Source organism: Pecten maximus, chromosome 10 (assembly GCF_902652985.1).
Source record: "Pecten maximus chromosome 10, xPecMax1.1, whole genome shotgun sequence".
Taxonomy (NCBI): Eukaryota; Metazoa; Mollusca; class Bivalvia; order Pectinida; family Pectinidae; genus Pecten; species Pecten maximus.
This window is the reverse complement of record NC_047024.1, coordinates 854,218-874,697: the sequence shown is the minus strand read 5'-3', so window position 1 is coordinate 874,697 and position 20,480 is coordinate 854,218. Positions and strand designations below refer to the sequence as shown.

Here is a 20,480-nt window from a genome sequence, read left to right as displayed (position 1 = left end):
ACAGTCCCCTCTACTCACTCATCTTCATACACCTGGTGTGATATGGTGACAGTCCTCTACTCACTCATCTTTATACACCTGGTGTGATCTGGTGACAGTCCCCTCTACTCACTCATCTTTATACACCTGGTGTGATCTGGTGACAGTCCTCTTCTCACTCATCTTCATACACCTCGTGTGATCTGGTGACAGTCCTCTACTCACTCATCTTCATACACCTGGTGTGATCTGGTGACAGTCCCCTGTACTCACTCATCTTTATACACCTGGTGTGATCTGGTGACAGTCCTCTACTCACTCATCTTCATACACCTGGTGTGATCTGGTGACAGTCCCCTCTACTCACTCATCTTTATACACCTGGTGTGATCTGGTGACAGTCCTCTACTCACTCATCTTTATACACCTGGTGTGATCTGGTGACAGTCCCCTGTACTCACTCATCTTTATACACCTGGTGTGATCTGGTGACAGTCCTCTACTCACTCATCTTCATACACCTGGTGTGATCTGGTGACAGTCCCCTGTACTCACTCATCTTTATACACCTGGTGTGATATGGTGACAGTCCCCTGTACTCACTCATCTTCATACACCTGGTGTGATCTGGTGACAGTCCTCTACTCACTCATCTTCATACACCTGGTGTGATCTGGTGACAGTCCCCTGTACTCACTCATCTTTATACACCTGGTGTGATCTGGTGACAGTCCTCTACTCACTCATCTTCATACACCTGCTGTGATCTGGTGACAGTCCTCTACTCACTCATCTTTATACACCTGGTGTGATATGGTGACAGTCCTCTACTCACTCATCTTTATACACCTGGTGTGATCTGGTGACAGTCCCCTCAACTCACTCATCTTTATACACCTGGTGTGATCTGGTGACAGTCCTCTACTCACTCATCTTCATACACCTGGTGTGATATGGTGACAGTCCCCTGTACTCACTCATCTTTATACACCTGGTGTGATCTGGTGACAGTCCTCTACTCACTCATCTTCATACACCTGGTGTGATATGGTGACAGTCCCCTGTACTCACTCATCTTCATACACCTGGTGTGATCTGGTGACAGTCCTCTACTCACTCATCTTTATACACCTGGTGTGATCTGGTGACAGTCCTCTACTCACTCATCTTTATACACCTGGTGTGATCTGGTGTGATCTGGTGACAGTCCCCTGTACTCACTCATCTTCATACACCTGGTGTGATCTGGTGACAGTCCCCTGTACTCACTCATCTTTATACACCTGGTGTGATCTGGTGACAGTCCTCTACTCACTCATCTTTATACACCTGGTGTGATCTGGTGACAGTCCCCTGTACTCACTCATCTTTATACACCTGGTGTGATCTGGTGACAGTCCTCTACTCACTCATCTTAATACACCTGGTGTGATCTGGTGTGGATTTATACAAAGTTACACAATAACACATCATGAAGAAGGATTTTTGTTATATGTACAGTATACCCGCTTAGTAATGATAAAACACTTCAGGTGTAGTAAGTGATGTCTTGGACAAAAGGTTGAAATGTTAAGGAAACAGGACCTTAACATGCTAATATAGATAGAGGGGTCCAACTCCTGTGTTTTGTTTTTTTTTGGTTTTTGGGGTTGTTTTTTTGTAGGTTTTTTTTAATTAGGCTTTTTATATTAATTTTGGATACTTTCAACAGAGTATAAATAAGGGTATCTATTCCTAGCTATCCCCTCAAAATATGTCGACTGGTAACAAAAACACTTTCAATGGTTTTAAAAGATACAGGTTCATACGGAAAGGTTAATGTCGACATACGTGATTTGATTGGGGACGATGTTACGTTGGACGTATTTGGTACGAGTGTTGATATTTTATTGTATATATTTATTAGTTTGTCCTCCCTTTATTAATTTTGAGTTAGAAGAACAGTTTAATTGACAATATCATTTAGCTGATTTTTATAGAGTTAACAGATAATGCTGTTACTTTGTTAATCACGTCGTTGTGTTTTGGGGGACATTTGGGATGTAATTTACAATGTATAAGAGGAGAACATTTAAATGCCAGTTAAAGGATTTGTCACGAATCTTCTGAAACCTAGACAGAACTTAAATGTATAATGTCATATTACCTAATTAAGCATTAATAGGAATTTTGTTTAGTTTCGTGCTGTATGAAAGAAAAACTGAATTGTAATATGAATGAATGGGCGTACGCATAACACATTCATCATAAGTTTGCGAATCGTTATTTTCTTTCATACCTGTTCTCCCTTGTGGGGCCAGACTTATAAATATATAGGTACTCTATCGTTCTGACCATACCATATATATATAGGTACTCTATCGTTTTGACTATACCATATATATATAGGTACTCTATAGGTAATCCGTCGTTCGGACCATACCATATATATATAAGTACTCCGTCCTATGGACTGGACTGTATCAGAGAACAGTTTCTGTATTACATAATGTTCTCCCTGATGAAGACGAGGTGTTGTAGATGGTGTGAGATTGTTTTCTGTATCACACCATAACAACTTAGTGATCGGTGATAAAATACCGTGTATTAATGTACTGATACACAGTAATGTGTTGACACGTCCAGGGTGAGTAGGATTATATAAATCTTTATAGGCTAACTTTATCGGAATTAATGGCCGCAAACTTAATTTACTACTAAAGTACTTAACTGCAATTTCAAACAGAGAATCAGTAACAGGACCATTAAATTCATACTTCAGACCATTATCGTGTTCTACTTCTGGTTTTCGTCTGATCATTTCTAAATTTGAAAATTATCAAATAATTGTGTTTTGATATATGTTTCTCTTCATCAGAGTATCCGTCTTGATGTTAACGACTGTTTGAAATGATGATTATCATACACAACAAGTGTGTAACAAAACGATTCTGTTTGATTGTATAAACGACACACAAGTTATTACCTTATCTTAACAAGACTAAATATAGAGGCAACCGACATAAACGACACACAAGTTATTACCTTATCTTAACAAGACTAAATATAGAGGCAACCGAACGATTCAGAATGAAAATAAGCTGGTATACAAATAACTCGGTACGAATAATAGCTTCCTACAACAAGAGTGTAAATATAGAGGCAACCGACATAAACGACACACAAGTTATTACCTTATCTTAACAAGACTAAATATAGAGGCAACCGAATGATTCAGAATGAAAATAAGCTGGTATACAAATAACTCGGTATGAATATTAACTTTCTAGAACGAGACTGTAAGTATGGAGGTATCCAAATGACTCGGTATGAATATTAGCTTCCCTTAACAAGAGTGTAATATTGAGGTATACAAATGACTCGGTATGAATATTAGCTTCCTAGAACGAGAGTGTAAGTATGGAGGTATACAAGTGACTCGGTATGAATATTAACTTCCTAGAACGAGAGTGTAAATATGGAGATATACAAATGACTCGGTATGAATATTAGCTTCCCTCAACAAGAGTGTAAGTATGGAGGTATACAAATGACTCGGTATGAATATTAGCTTCCTAGAACGAGAGTGTAAGTATGGAGGTATACAAATGACTCGGTATGAATATTAACTTCCTAGAACAATACTGTAAGTATGGAGGTATCCAAATGACTCGGTATGAATATTAACTTCCTAGAACAATACTGTAAGTATGGAGGTATACAAATGACTCGGTATGAATATTAACTTCCTAGAACAATACTGTAAGTATGGAGGTATACAAATAACTCGGTATGAATATTAACTTCCTAGAACGAGAGTGTAAGTATGGAGGTATACAAATAACTCGGTATGAATATTAACTTCCTAGAACGAGAGTGTAAGTATGGAGGTATACAAATGACTCGGTATGAATATTAACTTCCTAGAACGAGAGTGTAAGTATGGGGGTATACAAATGACTCGGTATGAATATTAACTTCCTAGAACGAGAGTGTAAGTATGGAGGTATACAAATGACTCGGTATGAATATTAGCTTCCTTTCAGTGCATATAATGTGTAGATATAGAGATAAATATGTATACATTGTACCTGCATGGATTCAAAATATCAAAGTAATAGGGAGTTAAGTGTCTTTGGAGTAGCGGCAATACACCATGTAACAGCAGAAATAGATCTGCAGCATGAACTTTCAGAATGAAATATTAATCATTTATTAATGATGTTGTTTTTTATATCAATAATTCGATTTTGCCTTTCTTTACTTAGATTCTTACACGGATGTCAATGTCAGCCTCTTCATCAACAGTGTGGACTCCATCAGTGAGCAGACTATGGTAAGTATAACGTCACTTCCTGTTTCATCAACAGTGTGGACTCCATCAGTGAGCAGACTATGGTAAGTGTAGCGTCACTTCCGGTTACATCAACAGTGTGGACTCCATCAGTGAGCAGACTATGGTAAGTATAGCGTCACTTCCGTTTACATCAACAGTGTGGTCTCCATCAGTGAGCAGACTATGGTAAGTATAACGTCACTTCCGGTTACATCAACAGTGTGGTCTCCATCAGTGAGCAGACAATGGTAAGTATAAGGTCACTTCCTGTTTCATCAACAGTGTGGACTCCATCAGTGAGCAGACTATGGTAAGTGTAGCGTCACTTCCGGTTACATCAACAGTGTGGTCTCCATCAGTGAGCAGACTATGGTAAGTGTAGCGTCACTTCCTGTTTCATCAACAGTGTGGACTCCATCAGTGAGCAGACTATGGTAAGTGTAGCGTCACTTCCGGTTACATCAACAGTGTGGACTCCATCAGTGAGCAGACTATGGTAAGTATAGCGTCACTTCCGTTTACATCAACAGTGTGGTCTCCATCAATGAGCAGACTATGGTAAGTATAACGTCACTTCCGGTTACATCAACAGTGTGGTCTCCATCAGTGAGCAGACTATGGTAAGTATAACGTCACTTCCGGTTACATCAACAGTGTGGACTCCATCAGTGAGCAGACTATGGTAAGTATAACGTCACTTCCTGTTTCATCAACCATCGAAGATGGAAGGTAGACACGAACCATTTCATACTTTATTTACCGGCAGATTGAGTAGTTTAGGTGATATCTCCCTTTATTTACCGGCAGATCGAGTAGTTTAGGTGATATCCCCCTTTATTTACCGGTAGATTGAGTAGTTTAGGTGATATCTCCCTTTATTTACCGGCAGATCGAGTAGTTTAGGTGATATCCCCCTTTATTTACCGGTAGATTGAGTTGTTTAGGTGATATCTCCCTTTATTTACCGGCAGATCGAGTTGTTTAGGTGATATCTCCCTTTATTTACCGGTAGATCGAGTAGTTTAGGTGATATCCCCCTTTATTTACCGGTAGATTGAGAAGTTTAGGTGATATCTCCCTTTATTTACCGACAGATCGAGTCGTTTAGGTTATTACTCCCTTTATTTACCGGCAGATCGAGTAGTTTAGGTGATATCCCCCTTTATTTACCGGCAGATCGAGTAGTTTAGGTGATATCCCCCTTTATTTACCGGCAGATCGAGTAGTTTAGGTGATATCCCCCTTTATTTACCGGCAGATCGAGTAGTTTAGGTGATATCCCCCTTTATTTACCGGCAGATCGAGTAGTTTAGGTTATTTCTCCCTTTATTTACCGGTAGATCGAGTCGTTTAGGTGATATCCCCTTTTATTTACCGGTAGATCGAGTCGTTTAGGTTATTTCTCCCTTTATTTACCGGCAGATCGAGTAGTTTAGGTGATATCCCCCTTTATTTACCGGTAGATCGAGTAGTTTAGGTGATATCTCCCTTTATTTACCGGTAGATCGAGTAGTTTAGGTGATATCCCCCTTTATTTACCGGTAGATCGAGTAGTTTAGGTTATTTTCTCCCTTTATTTACCGGTAGATCGGGTCGTTTAGGTGATATCCCCCTTTATTTACCGGTAGATCGAGTAGTTTAGGTGATATCCCCTTTATTTACCGACAGATCGAGTAGTTTAGGTTATTTCTCCCTTTATTTACCGGTAGATTGAGTAGTTTAGGTGATATCCCCCTTTATTTACCGACAGATCGAGTAGTTTAGGTTATTTCTCCCTTTATTTACCGGTAGATCGAGTCGTTTAGGTGATATCCCCCTTTATTTACCGGTAGATCGAGTAGTTTAGGTGATATCCCCTTTATTTACCGGTAGATCGAGTAGTTTAGGTGATATCCCCTTTATTTACCGGTAGATCGAGTCGTTTAGGTGATATCCCCCTTTATTTACCGGTAGATCGAGTAGTTTAGGTGATATCCCCCTTTATTTACCGGTAGATCAAGTCGTTTAGGTGATATCCCCCTTTATTTACCGGTAGATTGAGTTGTTTAGGTGATATCTCCCTTTATTTACCGGTAGATCGAGTTGTTTAGGTGATATCTCCCTTTATTTACCGGCAGATCAAGTTGTTTAGGTTATTTCTGAATGCAATAATTTTCCATCTTCATGCTTTAAAAATCAATAAACAAAGTAAATATGCTCCATAATGAATATAAGGTCTTTAGTTTGTAATGATAGTTATCTCCACTGTATCATATTTATCTATCTTGTTCTATGCTATTTATTATTTCCTTAGTTTGTAATGATAATAATAATGATATATATCTCACCTTTATATGTATCTCCATTATTCGATGCTATTTATCATTTCCTTAGTTTGTAAAGATAGTTATCTCCGCTGTATTATATTTATCTCCATTATTATATTATATTTATTATTTTCATAGTTTGCTATGTTATTTAACCACACTGTATTATAATTATATCCCTTTTTCTATTATATTTATTATTTCCTTAGTTTGTAATGATAGTTATCTCCCCTGGTTAATATGTATCTCCCTTGTCCTATTCTATTCATTATTTCCTTAGTTTTCTACGTTTGTTATGATATTTAATCTCCTCTGTATTATATTTATCTCCCTTTTTCTATTATATTTATCATTTTCTACGTTTGTTATGATATTTATCTCCCCTGTATTATATTTATCTCCCTTGTTATATTATATTTATTATTTCCTTAGTTTTTAATGATATTTACCTCTCCTGTATTATATTTTTATCACTTCTATTATGTTTATTCATCCCTTAATTTATAATGATAAATACATTCTCTACATTATAAGACAGGTCTCGTCCCTTGTAATTTGTACAGAGCTGTGCGAGACACATATCTTGTTCTTGTTTTATCACATATACATTTCTAGGTCAGAGTAATATTAGGTTTTATTGACAAATATATGGATGGGATACAGATATGTACATGTATGTTTGTCGTGATGTAGATGATGATTCGAGCTAGGATCAATTTTCATTATGCGTCAAGTTTTTTACAGGTGAAATGTTAATCAATTTCGAAAGGCCCCTTGGTAATAACTTCACTGTCATTTCCAGGCTGTAAATGAATACTGACTTTGCCTGTCTGTTACTGTTTGAAGGTTAATCTCGTAAACTGTACCAAATTGTGGAGGAGTATGACGATTCCTTCAACAAACGTTATAGCATCGTTCTGATGGAAACCCAGACACGACGGCGTATTGCTCCATCAGCTGGTCTATAAAATGCTAGGAAGTCTACTATTCCACTAGTCCCTCCCGATTAATCACATCCCCCTTTTATATGATATTATTTGTCCAGAACTATTTTGGTTTTCCCGGCAGATTATCTGTATTTCCTCACTCCTTACTCAAACATTACTGACGAGCCTGCAACGAAACAGCTGTAAGGTACAGTTTCATGATTTAGAAATGCTGCACCCGTTAATTTATATATATACAGGTGCTATTTGCCTTTTTGTCTTATCCTTCGCGTCCTATCGATTATGATATAGGGTATTCTTTTGAAGTATCTATTTCATATCTTTACACATTGAAAATAATAACGTTTGTTTTACTTACAATTCGCCAAATACCCGGTTATAAACAGGACGATAAGGAATATAACTCTAACCACAGAGATGTCAACTCACCACTTAAACAATTCATTAGTAAGGTGATCGTTTTTATTATCACAGGATCTTCAGTTGAACATGTTCATACAACAGGAATGGATAGATGCACGCCTACAGTTCTATGATCTTATCTCGGGCTATCTTGAACTCGACTCCAAGTTGATTGACCTTATCTGGGTTCCCGACCTCTACGTCACCAATGAAAAGAAGGCGTCATTCCATGATGTCACAGTGCCCAACAAAATGCTCCATCTTTACGACAACGGTCGAATCGTGTACAGACTTCGGTAAGGCATCAATCTTGTGACGTCAGATAACGAGAGGCTAGTTATTATTAGCATTATTAATATTAATTGATTGTCGATATTATCTATGCTTGCAAAATCAGTTTCTAGTTCCTTAAGATTTTATAAGTAAGTCGATTTGGTTTCTCGCTTGTAACCGTTATTGTTTCGTATCTGTCCTCTGTATTTCTGATACCCTTGTAATCCATTGTTACTAGGCTAGTGGGGATAGAAAAATGATATCATTGGTAAAGTAAACAAGTCGGGTGGGGATAGAAAAATGATATCATTGGTAAAGTAAACAAGTCGGGTGGGGATAGAAAAATGATGTCATTGGTTAAGTAGTCTGATGGGGATACAAAAATTATTTCATTGGTACCGTAAATAAGTCTTTATTAGCATTTATTTATTAGCATAAATAATGGACGCAGGCTTGTAGCCTCTATATCCATATCAATATCAATACATAGTATAATATAAATATTTCCTGTGTAATTAACGGCTTTATATTAGTTCCTGTACATTCTTGAATAAAAAAGGTTATTTTTCCAATGATCATCTAACATTATTTCAAATTTTATGACAGAATGAGCATTGACAACAATTCGTGGCAAGCTATTCCATAAATCAATAACTCGGTAACTGAAAAAAATGTTTCCTTCCATCAAGACGACATCGCTTTTTGAATATTTTCTTATCGTGACCTCTGGTTCTACTCATCTTATCCATTTGGAAAAAGTGTTTTGTTATTCTACTATCGTATATGTTATTTACTATCTTAAAAACGTTAATCATATCTCCTCTGGTCCTACAGTGCTGTAGCGTTGGGAGAGTTAACCGTTGTAGCCGTTCCGGGTACGATATATTTTTAAATCCAGGGATCAGTTTTGTTGCCCTTCTCTGCACATTTTCAATGAGTTCTATATCTTTTACTTTTGATGGATTCCAAACACTTGCAGCATACTCAAGGTAGGGGTCTAACTAGCTTTAAATAGCATTTTGAACATGAGTTCGTCCAGACACACGAAAGATCTTCTAATCAGTCCAACTATACTGTTAGCTTTATTGACAATTAACTGTATGTGCGTTTTGAAGTTTAAATCCTCATCTATGGTGATACCAATGTCCTTTTCGTTCTTGACATGTTCCAGTTGGATTCTTTCTCCTCCCGATCCTTCCATATAGTATTTTCGTTTTTGAGTTGCTTTAAGCGAAAGAACTTTACATTTATTAGGGTGGAATTTCAGTAGCCATTCGTCGGACCAATTTTGAAGATTATCCAAATCGTTCTGGAGTATTTTAACATCCTCGCTATTGCTTATTTGTCTGTATAATTTGGTATCATCAGCAAAGAGCGGCGATTGGGACACTGGTATTTCTGGTAGATCGTTGATATACACTTCCCTGGGGGATACCACTTATTACCGGGTACGATTTAGAGGATTCTCCGTTGACTATTACTCGCTGGCATCTATTTCTTAAGAAGTCTTTTATCCAATTAACAACCTGAAGGCTAACACCATATCCTGACAATTTCCTCAATAAACGTTGGTGTGGCACTTTATCAAATGCCTTCATGAAATCCATGTATATAACATCTAACTCCCCGCCCTTGTCTATTATCTCTGTCCAATTTTCCAGTACTGTTAGCAATTGTAGTTGAGTTGACCTTCCAGATATAAAACCAAATTGTTTGGGGCATAGAAAGTTATTTTTATCCATATGTTCAACAATGCTATCTCTCACTAATTTTTTGAGTGTCTTAACTATTACGCTTGTCAGGCTTACAGGTCTGTAGTTGCCCGGGTCAGATTTTGATCCTTTTTTGTAGATTGCGGTTATGTTTGCCTCTTTCCAAGCTTGTGGTAGTTTTCCTTCTGATAATGATTTGTTAAGAATATCTGCCAAAGGTGAACTTATATTGTTTCTGATCTCTTTTAGAATTTTTGGGTGCATTCTATCTGGTCCCTGTGACTTGTTTTCATTTAGGTTCCCGAGTACTTTGTCCACGACATTCTGATTACAAACAATTTCTTGAAAAGGGTAGCTTGGATTCCTGTTTTCAAACTCTGGTAGGGCCCATGGGGTTCCTTTGTAAAAACACTACTGAAAAAAATGGCTAGGACTTCGGATTTTTCCCTGTCTGTTACTGCCATCTGCTGATCATCTCCATTAAGTCCCTTTAAGTCTGAAATTCCTATTTTAATTTTCCTTTTTGAGTTAACGTATTTCCAGAAACGTTTTGGATGTTGCTTTATATCCTCCGCTATACTCTTTTCGGTTTCCCTTCTAGATTTCCTAAGTTCCCACTTTACTTGGTTTCTGGCTTTAGCATATTCTTTGTACTTGGTCTCACTTTTTGTTTCCATGTATCTTTGCCATGTCCTATGCTTTTTGTTTATTATTTTCTGTGTCTTTATTCAGGGGTGGATTAAGTTTTCCGGATACTGGGTGGCATTTAGACTTTCTCTTTGGTATATATTTGTTTGCACTTGCTTCAATAATCCCTGTAAAAGTTTTATACATTTCATCTATGCTGCCATTAAGTATTCCAATCCAGTTTATAGGAACATCATTTCTCATGCTTTCGAAGTCGCCCTTGTCTTGTAGGGATACAAAAATCATTTCATTGGTACCGTAAATAAGTCTTATAGGGATACAAAAATCATTTCATTGGTACCGTAAATAAGTCTTATAGGGATACAAAAATCATTTCATTGGTACCGTAAATAAGTCTTATAGGGATACAAAAATCATTTCATTGGTACCGTAAATAAGTCTTATAGGGATACAAAAATCATTCCATTGGTACCGTAAATAAGTCTTATAGGGACACAAAAATCATTTCATTGGTACCGTAAATAAGTCTTATAGGGATACAAAAATAATTTCATTGGTACCGTAAACAGATCTGGTGGGAATAGAAAAATGATTTCCATTGGAACAGTAAACAAGTCTGTTAGGGATATAAACATGATGGTACAGTTAGCAAAGGATTGGTGGAGAAAGTAAAAAAGGCTCATAATGACATGAAATATTTAAACTGTGGTATTGTAGGTGGGAATTTTGTATATAGACTACATCTTCACTCCTCAGACCTGTGTCTGGTGTACGTATATGTATATTGCTTTACAGTGTGTCTGTCACAGCCTCATGTCCGATGAAGCTTCACAAATATCCAATGGACTCGCAAATATGTGCGCTGTATATGCAAAGCTGTGAGTTAACAATCATGATTTTTGTTTATGTCAATACTTAAGAAAAGGTAGCAAACTATGTAGACATTGATACAATCTTTATATCCATGCATATATTTTCTTTACAAGAATACGTTGTCTAGCTTTTCAAAATTAAATTATCTAAATATCCCTCTTTATGAAAATTAATTACCTATCTATCTTCTTTACAAAATTATACAGTATAACCTCTTTATCTTCTCAAAAAATTTATATTTCCTATATTTCTTCACAGCAAAATTATATTAGAAATCTACCTATTTATCTTCTTCACCAAAGTATATTACATATGTTCTTCACAAAATTATATTGCCTCTTAAACTTCTTCACAGAATTATATTATCTATTTACCTTCTTCAGTGAATTGTATTACCTATTTAATTTCTTTTTTTTTCACTCTTCCTCTTCACTAATGCAAAATTATATACATCTATGTCTTTCAAAATACGCCATTGCCTAATTTGGTCCCTTACATATCTGTCAGTTTTAACAGTATAACCATTGCTATCGCAGTTGCCTTTACTAGGAACAATCTACGATTTCGCTGGAGAAAGGTCAATCCCATACAAACCAATGAAAAGATGGAACTACCTCAGTTTGACCTTCAAGAACACCACGTAACGGAATGTTTAAGTTTCGGAGGTGATACTGAAGGTTTGTAGGAAGTTAACTTCAGTTTTAATGTAGTTATCATAATACTCTGATACTCTCTATAATATCATCTATAATGTATACATTATCTACCTCTGATACTCTCTATAATATCATCTATAATGTATAAGATATTGCTGGCAACCTCTGTGATAGCGTCTGTGGTAAGTATTTAGGTAGGTATAATTTGACCCTAGAATGTACAGTTAGTTTTAGAACCAATACATTGTAAAGGTTCTCACACCAGATTATATATCAAAGGAAAGAAATTCCTTTTTTGTCTACATCGAGATTAACAATAACTTAACACTTAAGGAACAGTTATATTTTCCTTAAGATAAAACATGCTGATATATAGAAGAATCTGTCATAAGTTTCCCTTCATATTAGATTTGTGATACGAGCTTTGCAATTTTCGTTAGCCTTTTGGCAAGAAAAAATAAAAGAAAGTGCCTGGTATCATCAGAGTAATATGACAGGAAACGAATGACAGGTTGTATTTGCCATATGACTCATATTTACATTCGTATCTTCAGCCAGCTGCTCGTTCAACTGATCTTTGATTAATTTTGAGAATGAATCGTCTCCAAGTAGGAAACGGTCGATTTTAGTGTGAAGAATTTTAAACGACAGAATTGATCATACGTACACAGATGTTTGTGTGTAGCCCTGGGTGAGTGTGTGGGAGGGGGTGCGTTTACATGGCTGAAAATGTAGACACTCTCTAAATTTTTATGTTTTACATCATCTGACTCCGAGGAAGTCCCATACACTAATATAGTATAACAACAGTTATTTTGGTTAAAGGCGAATACATAGTTCCATAATCTGATGTAGTATAACAAGTTATTTTGATTAAAGGCGAATGATGCCTTGTTCCATACTCTAATATAGTATAACAAGTTATTTTGGTTAAAGGCGAATGCATACTTCCATACTTTAATATAGTATAACAACAGTTATTTTGGTTAAAGGCAAATACATGTACATAGTTCCATAATCTGATATAGTATAACAAGTTTTTTTTATTAAAGGCGAATGATGCCTTGTTCCATACTCTAATATAGTATAACAAGTTATTTTGGTTAAAGGCGAATACATACTTCCATACTTTAATATAGTATAACAACAGTTATTTTGGTTAAAGGCAAATACATGTACATAGTTCCATACTCTGATATAGTATAACAACAGTTATTTTGGTTAAAGGCAAATACATACTTCCATACTTTAATATAGTATAACAACAGTTATTTTGGTTAAAGGCAAATACATGTACATAGTTCCATACTCTGATATAGTATAACAAGTTATTTTGGTTTACTTCCATAATCTGATATAGTATAACAAGTTATTTTGGTTTACTTCCATAATCTGATATAGTATAACAACAGTTATTTTGGTTAAAGGCGAATGCATAAATGTAGCTCGATAAAATGATTCGATATAATTATGAACCGTGTTGTCATTACAGGTAACTTCACCTGCATACAGTTGGAGATGCATTTCAACAGGAACATCGGTTATTTCGTCATACAAGTCTACATACCTACAATTCTCATTGTGCTACTGTCGTGGGTCTCCTTTTGGCTGAGTATAGACGCGGTCCCAGCTCGAATCTCTCTAGGAATCCTCACGGTTCTTACACTGACCAATCAGAGAACGACCTTGGCGTCGTCCGTGCCACAAGTGTCCTATATCAAGGCACTCGATGTCTGGATGGCAGTGTGTCTGGGTTTTGTCTTCGCCGCCATGCTGGAATACGCCTTAGTAAATGTCATGGAACGAAAGGATGTATGTATTTAATTAGCTAAGTGCCTAACTAATGCTCTGGCGTCGGGTCCCATCCAAAAACATTGGGAGCGAGCTATAAATTTATAATTCCATAACTGTGTGCCCCTAACCCTTCCATGTTGTTTTATACCTTCATCAGAGGTCTAGTGTGATGATAGGTAATACCCTTCCATATTAGTTTGTATCTTCATCAGAGGTCTAGAGTGATGAAAGATGATACCCTTCAATGTTGGTTTATATCTTCATCAGAGGTCTAGAGTGATGTTAGGTAAAACCCTTCCATATTAGTTTGTATCTTCATCAGAGGTCTAGAGTGATGTTAGGTAATACCCTTCCATATTAGTTTGTATCTTCATCAGAGGTCTAGAGTGATGAAAGATGATACCCTTCAATGTTGGTTTATATCTTCATCAGAGGTCTAGAGTGATGTTAGGTAATACCCTTCAATGTTGGTTTATATCTTCATCAGAGGTCTAGAGTGATGTTAGGTAATACCCTCCATGTTGATTTTAGACAATATTTTGTGGAAATACTTTTCAATTTTTGGAGCCGTCCGTTTTTATGCCGTCCGTCCGTTCTTCCGGCGTTAACTTTTCCATATAATTCTATTCTTCTTAATAACAAAGAAACCTAATATTAGGCCTGCAGCATGCTGAGTAAAGGGCTACCAAATTTGTTCAAATGAATGACTCTGATCTACATTCAAGGTCACAGGGAACAAATAGGCAAGTGAGCCAGGAAATTGATCTTGGTTCTGTAGCATGCTGGGGTGAATGACTATTCAGTTTGATCAAATGAATGACCTTGACTGACATTAAAGTCACGTGGGTCAAGTAGGCTAAAAACTTTTAACATCTCAATAACCAAGAGGCCCAGGAGCTTAATATTTGGTCTATATCATGCTGGCGTAATGGGCTAGCAAGTTTCTTCAGTTGAATGACCTTGACCTACATTCAAGGTCACAGGGTCGAATAGGCTAAAACAATTAAAAAAACTTCTTCTTAATAGCAAAAAGATCCAGAGACCTGATATTTGGCTTGAAGCATACTTGGATGAAGGTTGGGAGGTTTGTTCAAATGAATGACTTTCACCCTGATTTGAGTTTAAAATACATAATGTATTCAGAAAGACACTTTCTTTTCAAATAACCGCGAGGCCCTGATATCTTATATCTGGTATCTGATGAATTTGTTCTTAATTATAAATGTGTAAAAGGATTACTGGATAGCAGGTGAGCGATTCGGGCCCATTGGGCCCTTGTTACCATTTACCATGTTTTGGACTTTCCTCTCTCAAAATTCACTTAAGCGTTATTTAATATCTTCTGATAATTAGACATCCCCTTCTCCCTTGATGCATACAATCATTATAGGTCTAGGTGTGATAAAATTACAATTGATCTTTTGGAATATTTCGATGTTTCCGTAATTTTCCCATATTTGTTGAGATCTAATACTTTCACAATTTGAATCTAGTCCACACAGATATCTTCTGTTTGTGAATGAAAGGCATTAATTTGATATCGTTATTTTATATCTTAATAAGCTTATAAAATTTTAGCGTAAGCAGTTTACTATGACTGCCTCCGGTGAACATCGCAATCATTGATTGCACTTGTCTTTATGTAGCTCATGTGTGTGAACAATATTTCGACATTAACATTGATCAAAGTATTTATACGGGTCGGATTGTTGATATACATTGTACCTCAAATACATGACAATGTCTGTCAAATTCATGCTTTGAATTCGACAAACAACTTCATAATGTGAGGTTTCTTATAATGTACTAATTCTCTCAACAAAATGTAAGGTCGAAATGTTAAATTATATAACCCTCATTTTGGAGGGAGAATAAAGGGAATACTAATCACACTAATTACTGTCTGCACAAATGTTGAACATAGAAAATACTTCATTTACCTGTCTTAGTGAGGTTTTTTTTTATTGTTTACTGTTATGAACTGTTAGACCAAACTCAAGCCAATTTAAATTTACTGCACTAATATCCGCGCTAAAAAAGTAATCCACAACATATGTATCTGTCCCTCGAATCATATTTATGATATGTATTACAACAAAATTTATAAATTGTATGCCTGTTAACAAAAATACAGAAGGTTGCATACAGTATACCTGAATAAAACATACAACCAAAGGGCGATAACCCTAAAGTTATATGAAGAAAAGAGTTAATATATATACAATTGTATATACATGTACAATGTACGTATCTCTTGTATCTAATGGATCTTTGTTCGCTTTTTCTCTTACAGGGAAAGAAATGTGACAGCATTGACCCCGATGTAACCAAAATGAAAGTTCGGAAACGAGGAGAACAAATCGATCGTATTTCAAGACTAGCGTTCCCGCTGGTTTTCATGGGTTTTTGTGCATTGTACTGGATTGTGTACACTATATAGTAGTGCACTAGTGATATACTGGATTGTATACACTGTGTCGTAGTGTACTAGTGATATACTGGATTGTATACACTGTATAGTAGTGTACTAGTGATATACTGGATTGTTTACACTGTATAGTAGTGTACTAGTGATATACTGGATTGTGTACACTGTATAGTAGTGTACTAGTGATATACTGGATTGTGTACACTGTATAGTAGTGTACTAGTGATATACTGGATTGTGTACACTGTATAGTAGTGTACTAGTGATATACTGGATTGTGTACACTGTATAGTAGTGTACTAGTGATATACTGGATTGTATACACTATATAGTAGTGTACTAGTGATATACTGGATTGTGTACACTGTATAGTAGTGTACTAGTGATATACTGGATTGTGTACACTGTATAGTAGTGTACTAGTGATATACTGGATTGTGTACACTGTATAGTAGTGTACTAGTGATGTACTGGATTGTGTACACTATATAGTAGTGCACTAGTGATATACTGGATTGTGTACACTGTATAGTAGTGTATAGTGATATACTGGATTGTATACACTGTATAGTAGTGTACTAGTGATATACTGGATTGTATACACTATATAGTAGTGTACTAGTGATATACTGGATTGTATACACTGTATAGTAGTGTACTAGTGATATACTGGATTGTATACACTGTATAGTAGTGTACTAGTGATATACTGGATTGTATACACTATATAGTAGTGTACTAGTGATATACTGGATTGTATACACTGTATAGTAGTGTACTAGTGATATACTGGATTGTATACACTATATAGTAGTGTACTAGTGATATACTGGATTGTATACACTGTATAGTAGTGTACTAGTGATATACTGGATTGTATACACTGTATAGTAGTGTACTAGTGATATACTGGATTGTATACACTGTATAGTAGTGTACTAGTGATATACTGGATTGTATACACTGTATAGTAGTGTACTAGTGATATACTGGATTGTATAGTATTGTACTAGTGATATACTGGATTGTATACACTGTATAGTAGTGTACTAGTGATATACTGGATTGTATAGTATTGTACTAGTGATATACTGGATTGTATACACTGTATAGTAGTGTACTAGTGATATACTGGATTGTATAGTAGTGTAATAGTGATGTACTGGATTGTATACACTATATAGTAGTGTACTAGTGATATACTGGATTGTATACACTGTATAGTAGTGTACTAGTGATATACTGGATTGTATACACTATATAGTAGTGTAGTAGTGATATACTGGATTGTATACACTGTTTGTAGTGTACTAGTGATATACTGGATTGTATACACTATATAGTAGTGTAGTAGTGATATACTGGATTGTATACACTGTATAGTAGTGTACTAGTGATATACTGGATTGTATAGTAGTGTACTAGTGATATACTGGATTGTATAGTAATGTACTAGTGATATACTGGATTGTATACACTGTATAGTAATGTACTAGTGATATACTGGATTGTATACACTGTATAGTAGTGTACTAGTGATATACTGGATTGTATACATTGTATAGTAGTGTACTAGTGATATACTGGATTGTATACACTATATAGTAGTGTACTAGTGATATACTGGATTGTCTACACTGTATAGTAGTGTACTAGTGATACACTGGATTGTATACACTATATAGTAGTGTACTTGTGATACACTGGATTGTATACACTGTATAGTAGAGTACTAGTGATATACTGGATTGTATACACTGTATAGTAGTGTACTAGTGATATACTGGATTGTATACACTATATAGTAGTGTACTAGTGATATACTGGATTGTATACACTGTATAGTAGTGTACTAGTGATATACTGGATTGTATACACTCTATAGTAGGGTACTGGTGATATACTGGATTGTATACACTATATAGTAGTGTACTGGTGATATACTGGATTGTATACACTATATAGTAGTGTACTAGTGATATACTGGATTGTATACACTGTATAGTAGTGTACTAGTGATATACTGGATTGTATACACTGTATAGTAGTGTACTAGTGATATACTGGATTGTGTACACTGTATAGTAGTGTACTAGTGATATACTGGATTGTGTACACTGTATAGTAGTGTACTAGTGATATACTGGATTGTATACACTGTATAGTAGTGTACTAGTGATACACTGGATTGTATACACTATATAGTAGTGTACTAGTGATATACTGGATTGTATAGTAGTGTACTAGTGATATACTGGATTGTATACACTGTATAGTAGTGTACTAGTGATATACTGGATTGTATACACTGTATAGTAGTGTACTAGTGATACACTGGATTGTATACACTATATAGTAGTGTACTAGTGATATACTGGATTGTATAGTAGTGTACTAGTGATATACTGGATTGTATACACTGTATAGTAGTGTACTAGTGATATACTGGATTGTATAGTAGTGTACAAGTGATATACTGGATTGTATACACTGTATAGTAGTGTACTAGTGATATACTGGATTGTGTACACTGTATAGTAGTGTACTAGTGATACACTGGATTGTATACACTATATAGTAGTGTACTAGTGATATACTGGATTGTATAGTAGTGTACTAGTGATATACTGGATTGTATACACTGTATAGTAGTGTACTAGTGATATACTGGATTGTATAGTAGTGTACAAGTGATATACTGGATTGTATACACTGTATAGTAGTGTACTAGTGATATACTGGATTGTGTACACTATATAGCAGTGTACTAGTGATATACTGGATTGTGTACACTGTATAGTAGTGTACTAGTGATATACTGGATTGTATACACTATATAGTAGTGTACTAGTGATATACTGGATTGTATACACTGTATAGTAGTGTACTAGTGATATACTGGATTGTATACACTGTATAGTAATGTAATAGTGATATACTGGATTGTATACACTGTATAGTAGTGTACTAGTGATATACTGGATTGTATACACTGTATAGTAGTGTACTAGTGATATACTGGATTGTATAGTATTGTACTAGTGATATACTGGATTGTATACACTGTATAGTAGTGTACTAGTGATATACTGGATTGTATAGTATTGTACTAGTGATATACTGGATTGTATACACTGTATAGTAGTGTACTAGTGATATACTGGATTGTATAGTAGTGTAATAGTGATGTACTGGATTGTATACACTATATAGTAGTGTACTAGTGATATACTGGATTGTATACACTGTATAGTAGTGTACTAGTGATATACTGGATTGTATACACTATATAGTAGTGTAGTAGTGATATACTGGATTGTATACACTGTTTGTAGTGTACTAGTGATATACTGGATTGTATACACTATATAGTAGTGTAGTAGTGATATACTGGATTGTATACACTGTATAGTAGTGTACTAGTGATATACTGGATTGTATAGTAGTGTACTAGTGATATACTGGATTGTATAGTAATGTACTAGTGATATACTGGATTGTATACACTGTATAGTAATGTACTAGTGATATACTGGATTGTATACACTGTATAGTAGTGTACTAGTGATATACTGGATTGTATACATTGTATAGTAGTGTACTAGTGATATACTGGATTGTATACACTATATAGTAGTGTACTAGTGATATACTGGATTGTCTACACTGTATAGTAGTGTACTAGTGATACACTGGATTGTATACACTATATAGTAGTGTACTTGTGATACACTGGATTGTATACACTGTATAGTAGAGTACTAGTGATATACTGGATTGTATACACTGTATAGTAGTGTACTAGTGATATACTGGATTGTATACACTATATAGTAGTGTACTAGTGATATACTGGATTGTATACACTGTATAGTAGTGTACTAGTGATATACTGGATTGTATACACTCTATAGTAGGGTACTGGTGATATACTGGATTGTATACACTATATAGTAGTGTACTGGTGATATACTGGATTGTATACACTATATAGTAGTGTACTAGTGATATACTGGATTGTATACACTGTATAGTAGTGTACTAGTGATATACTGGATTGTATACACTGTATAGTAGTGTACTAGTGATATACTGGATTGTGTACACTGTATAGTAGTGTACTAGTGATATACTGGATTGTGTACAC

The 20,480-nt window shown here is 35.6% G+C and overlaps 1 protein-coding gene across 1 annotated transcript in view; it reads left to right on the top strand.

Moving 5' to 3' along the window:
• The window catches only part of LOC117335862 (glycine receptor subunit alpha-2-like), a 37,158-nt gene extending 20,705 nt beyond the window's left edge, over positions 1-16,453 (top strand). The window contains exons 3-9 of the mRNA XM_033896113.1: positions 4,227-4,294; positions 8,022-8,245; positions 11,378-11,460; positions 11,992-12,105; positions 12,797-12,820; positions 13,604-13,923; positions 16,199-16,453. Coding sequence (XP_033752004.1) covers positions 4,227-4,294; positions 8,022-8,245; positions 11,378-11,460; positions 11,992-12,105; positions 12,797-12,820; positions 13,604-13,923; positions 16,199-16,345 — 980 coding nt within the window. The 3' untranslated portion in view covers positions 16,346-16,453. The remainder of the gene's footprint in view (positions 1-4,226; positions 4,295-8,021; positions 8,246-11,377; positions 11,461-11,991; positions 12,106-12,796; positions 12,821-13,603; positions 13,924-16,198) is intronic.
• The last annotated feature ends 4,027 nt before the right edge of the window (positions 16,454-20,480 follow it).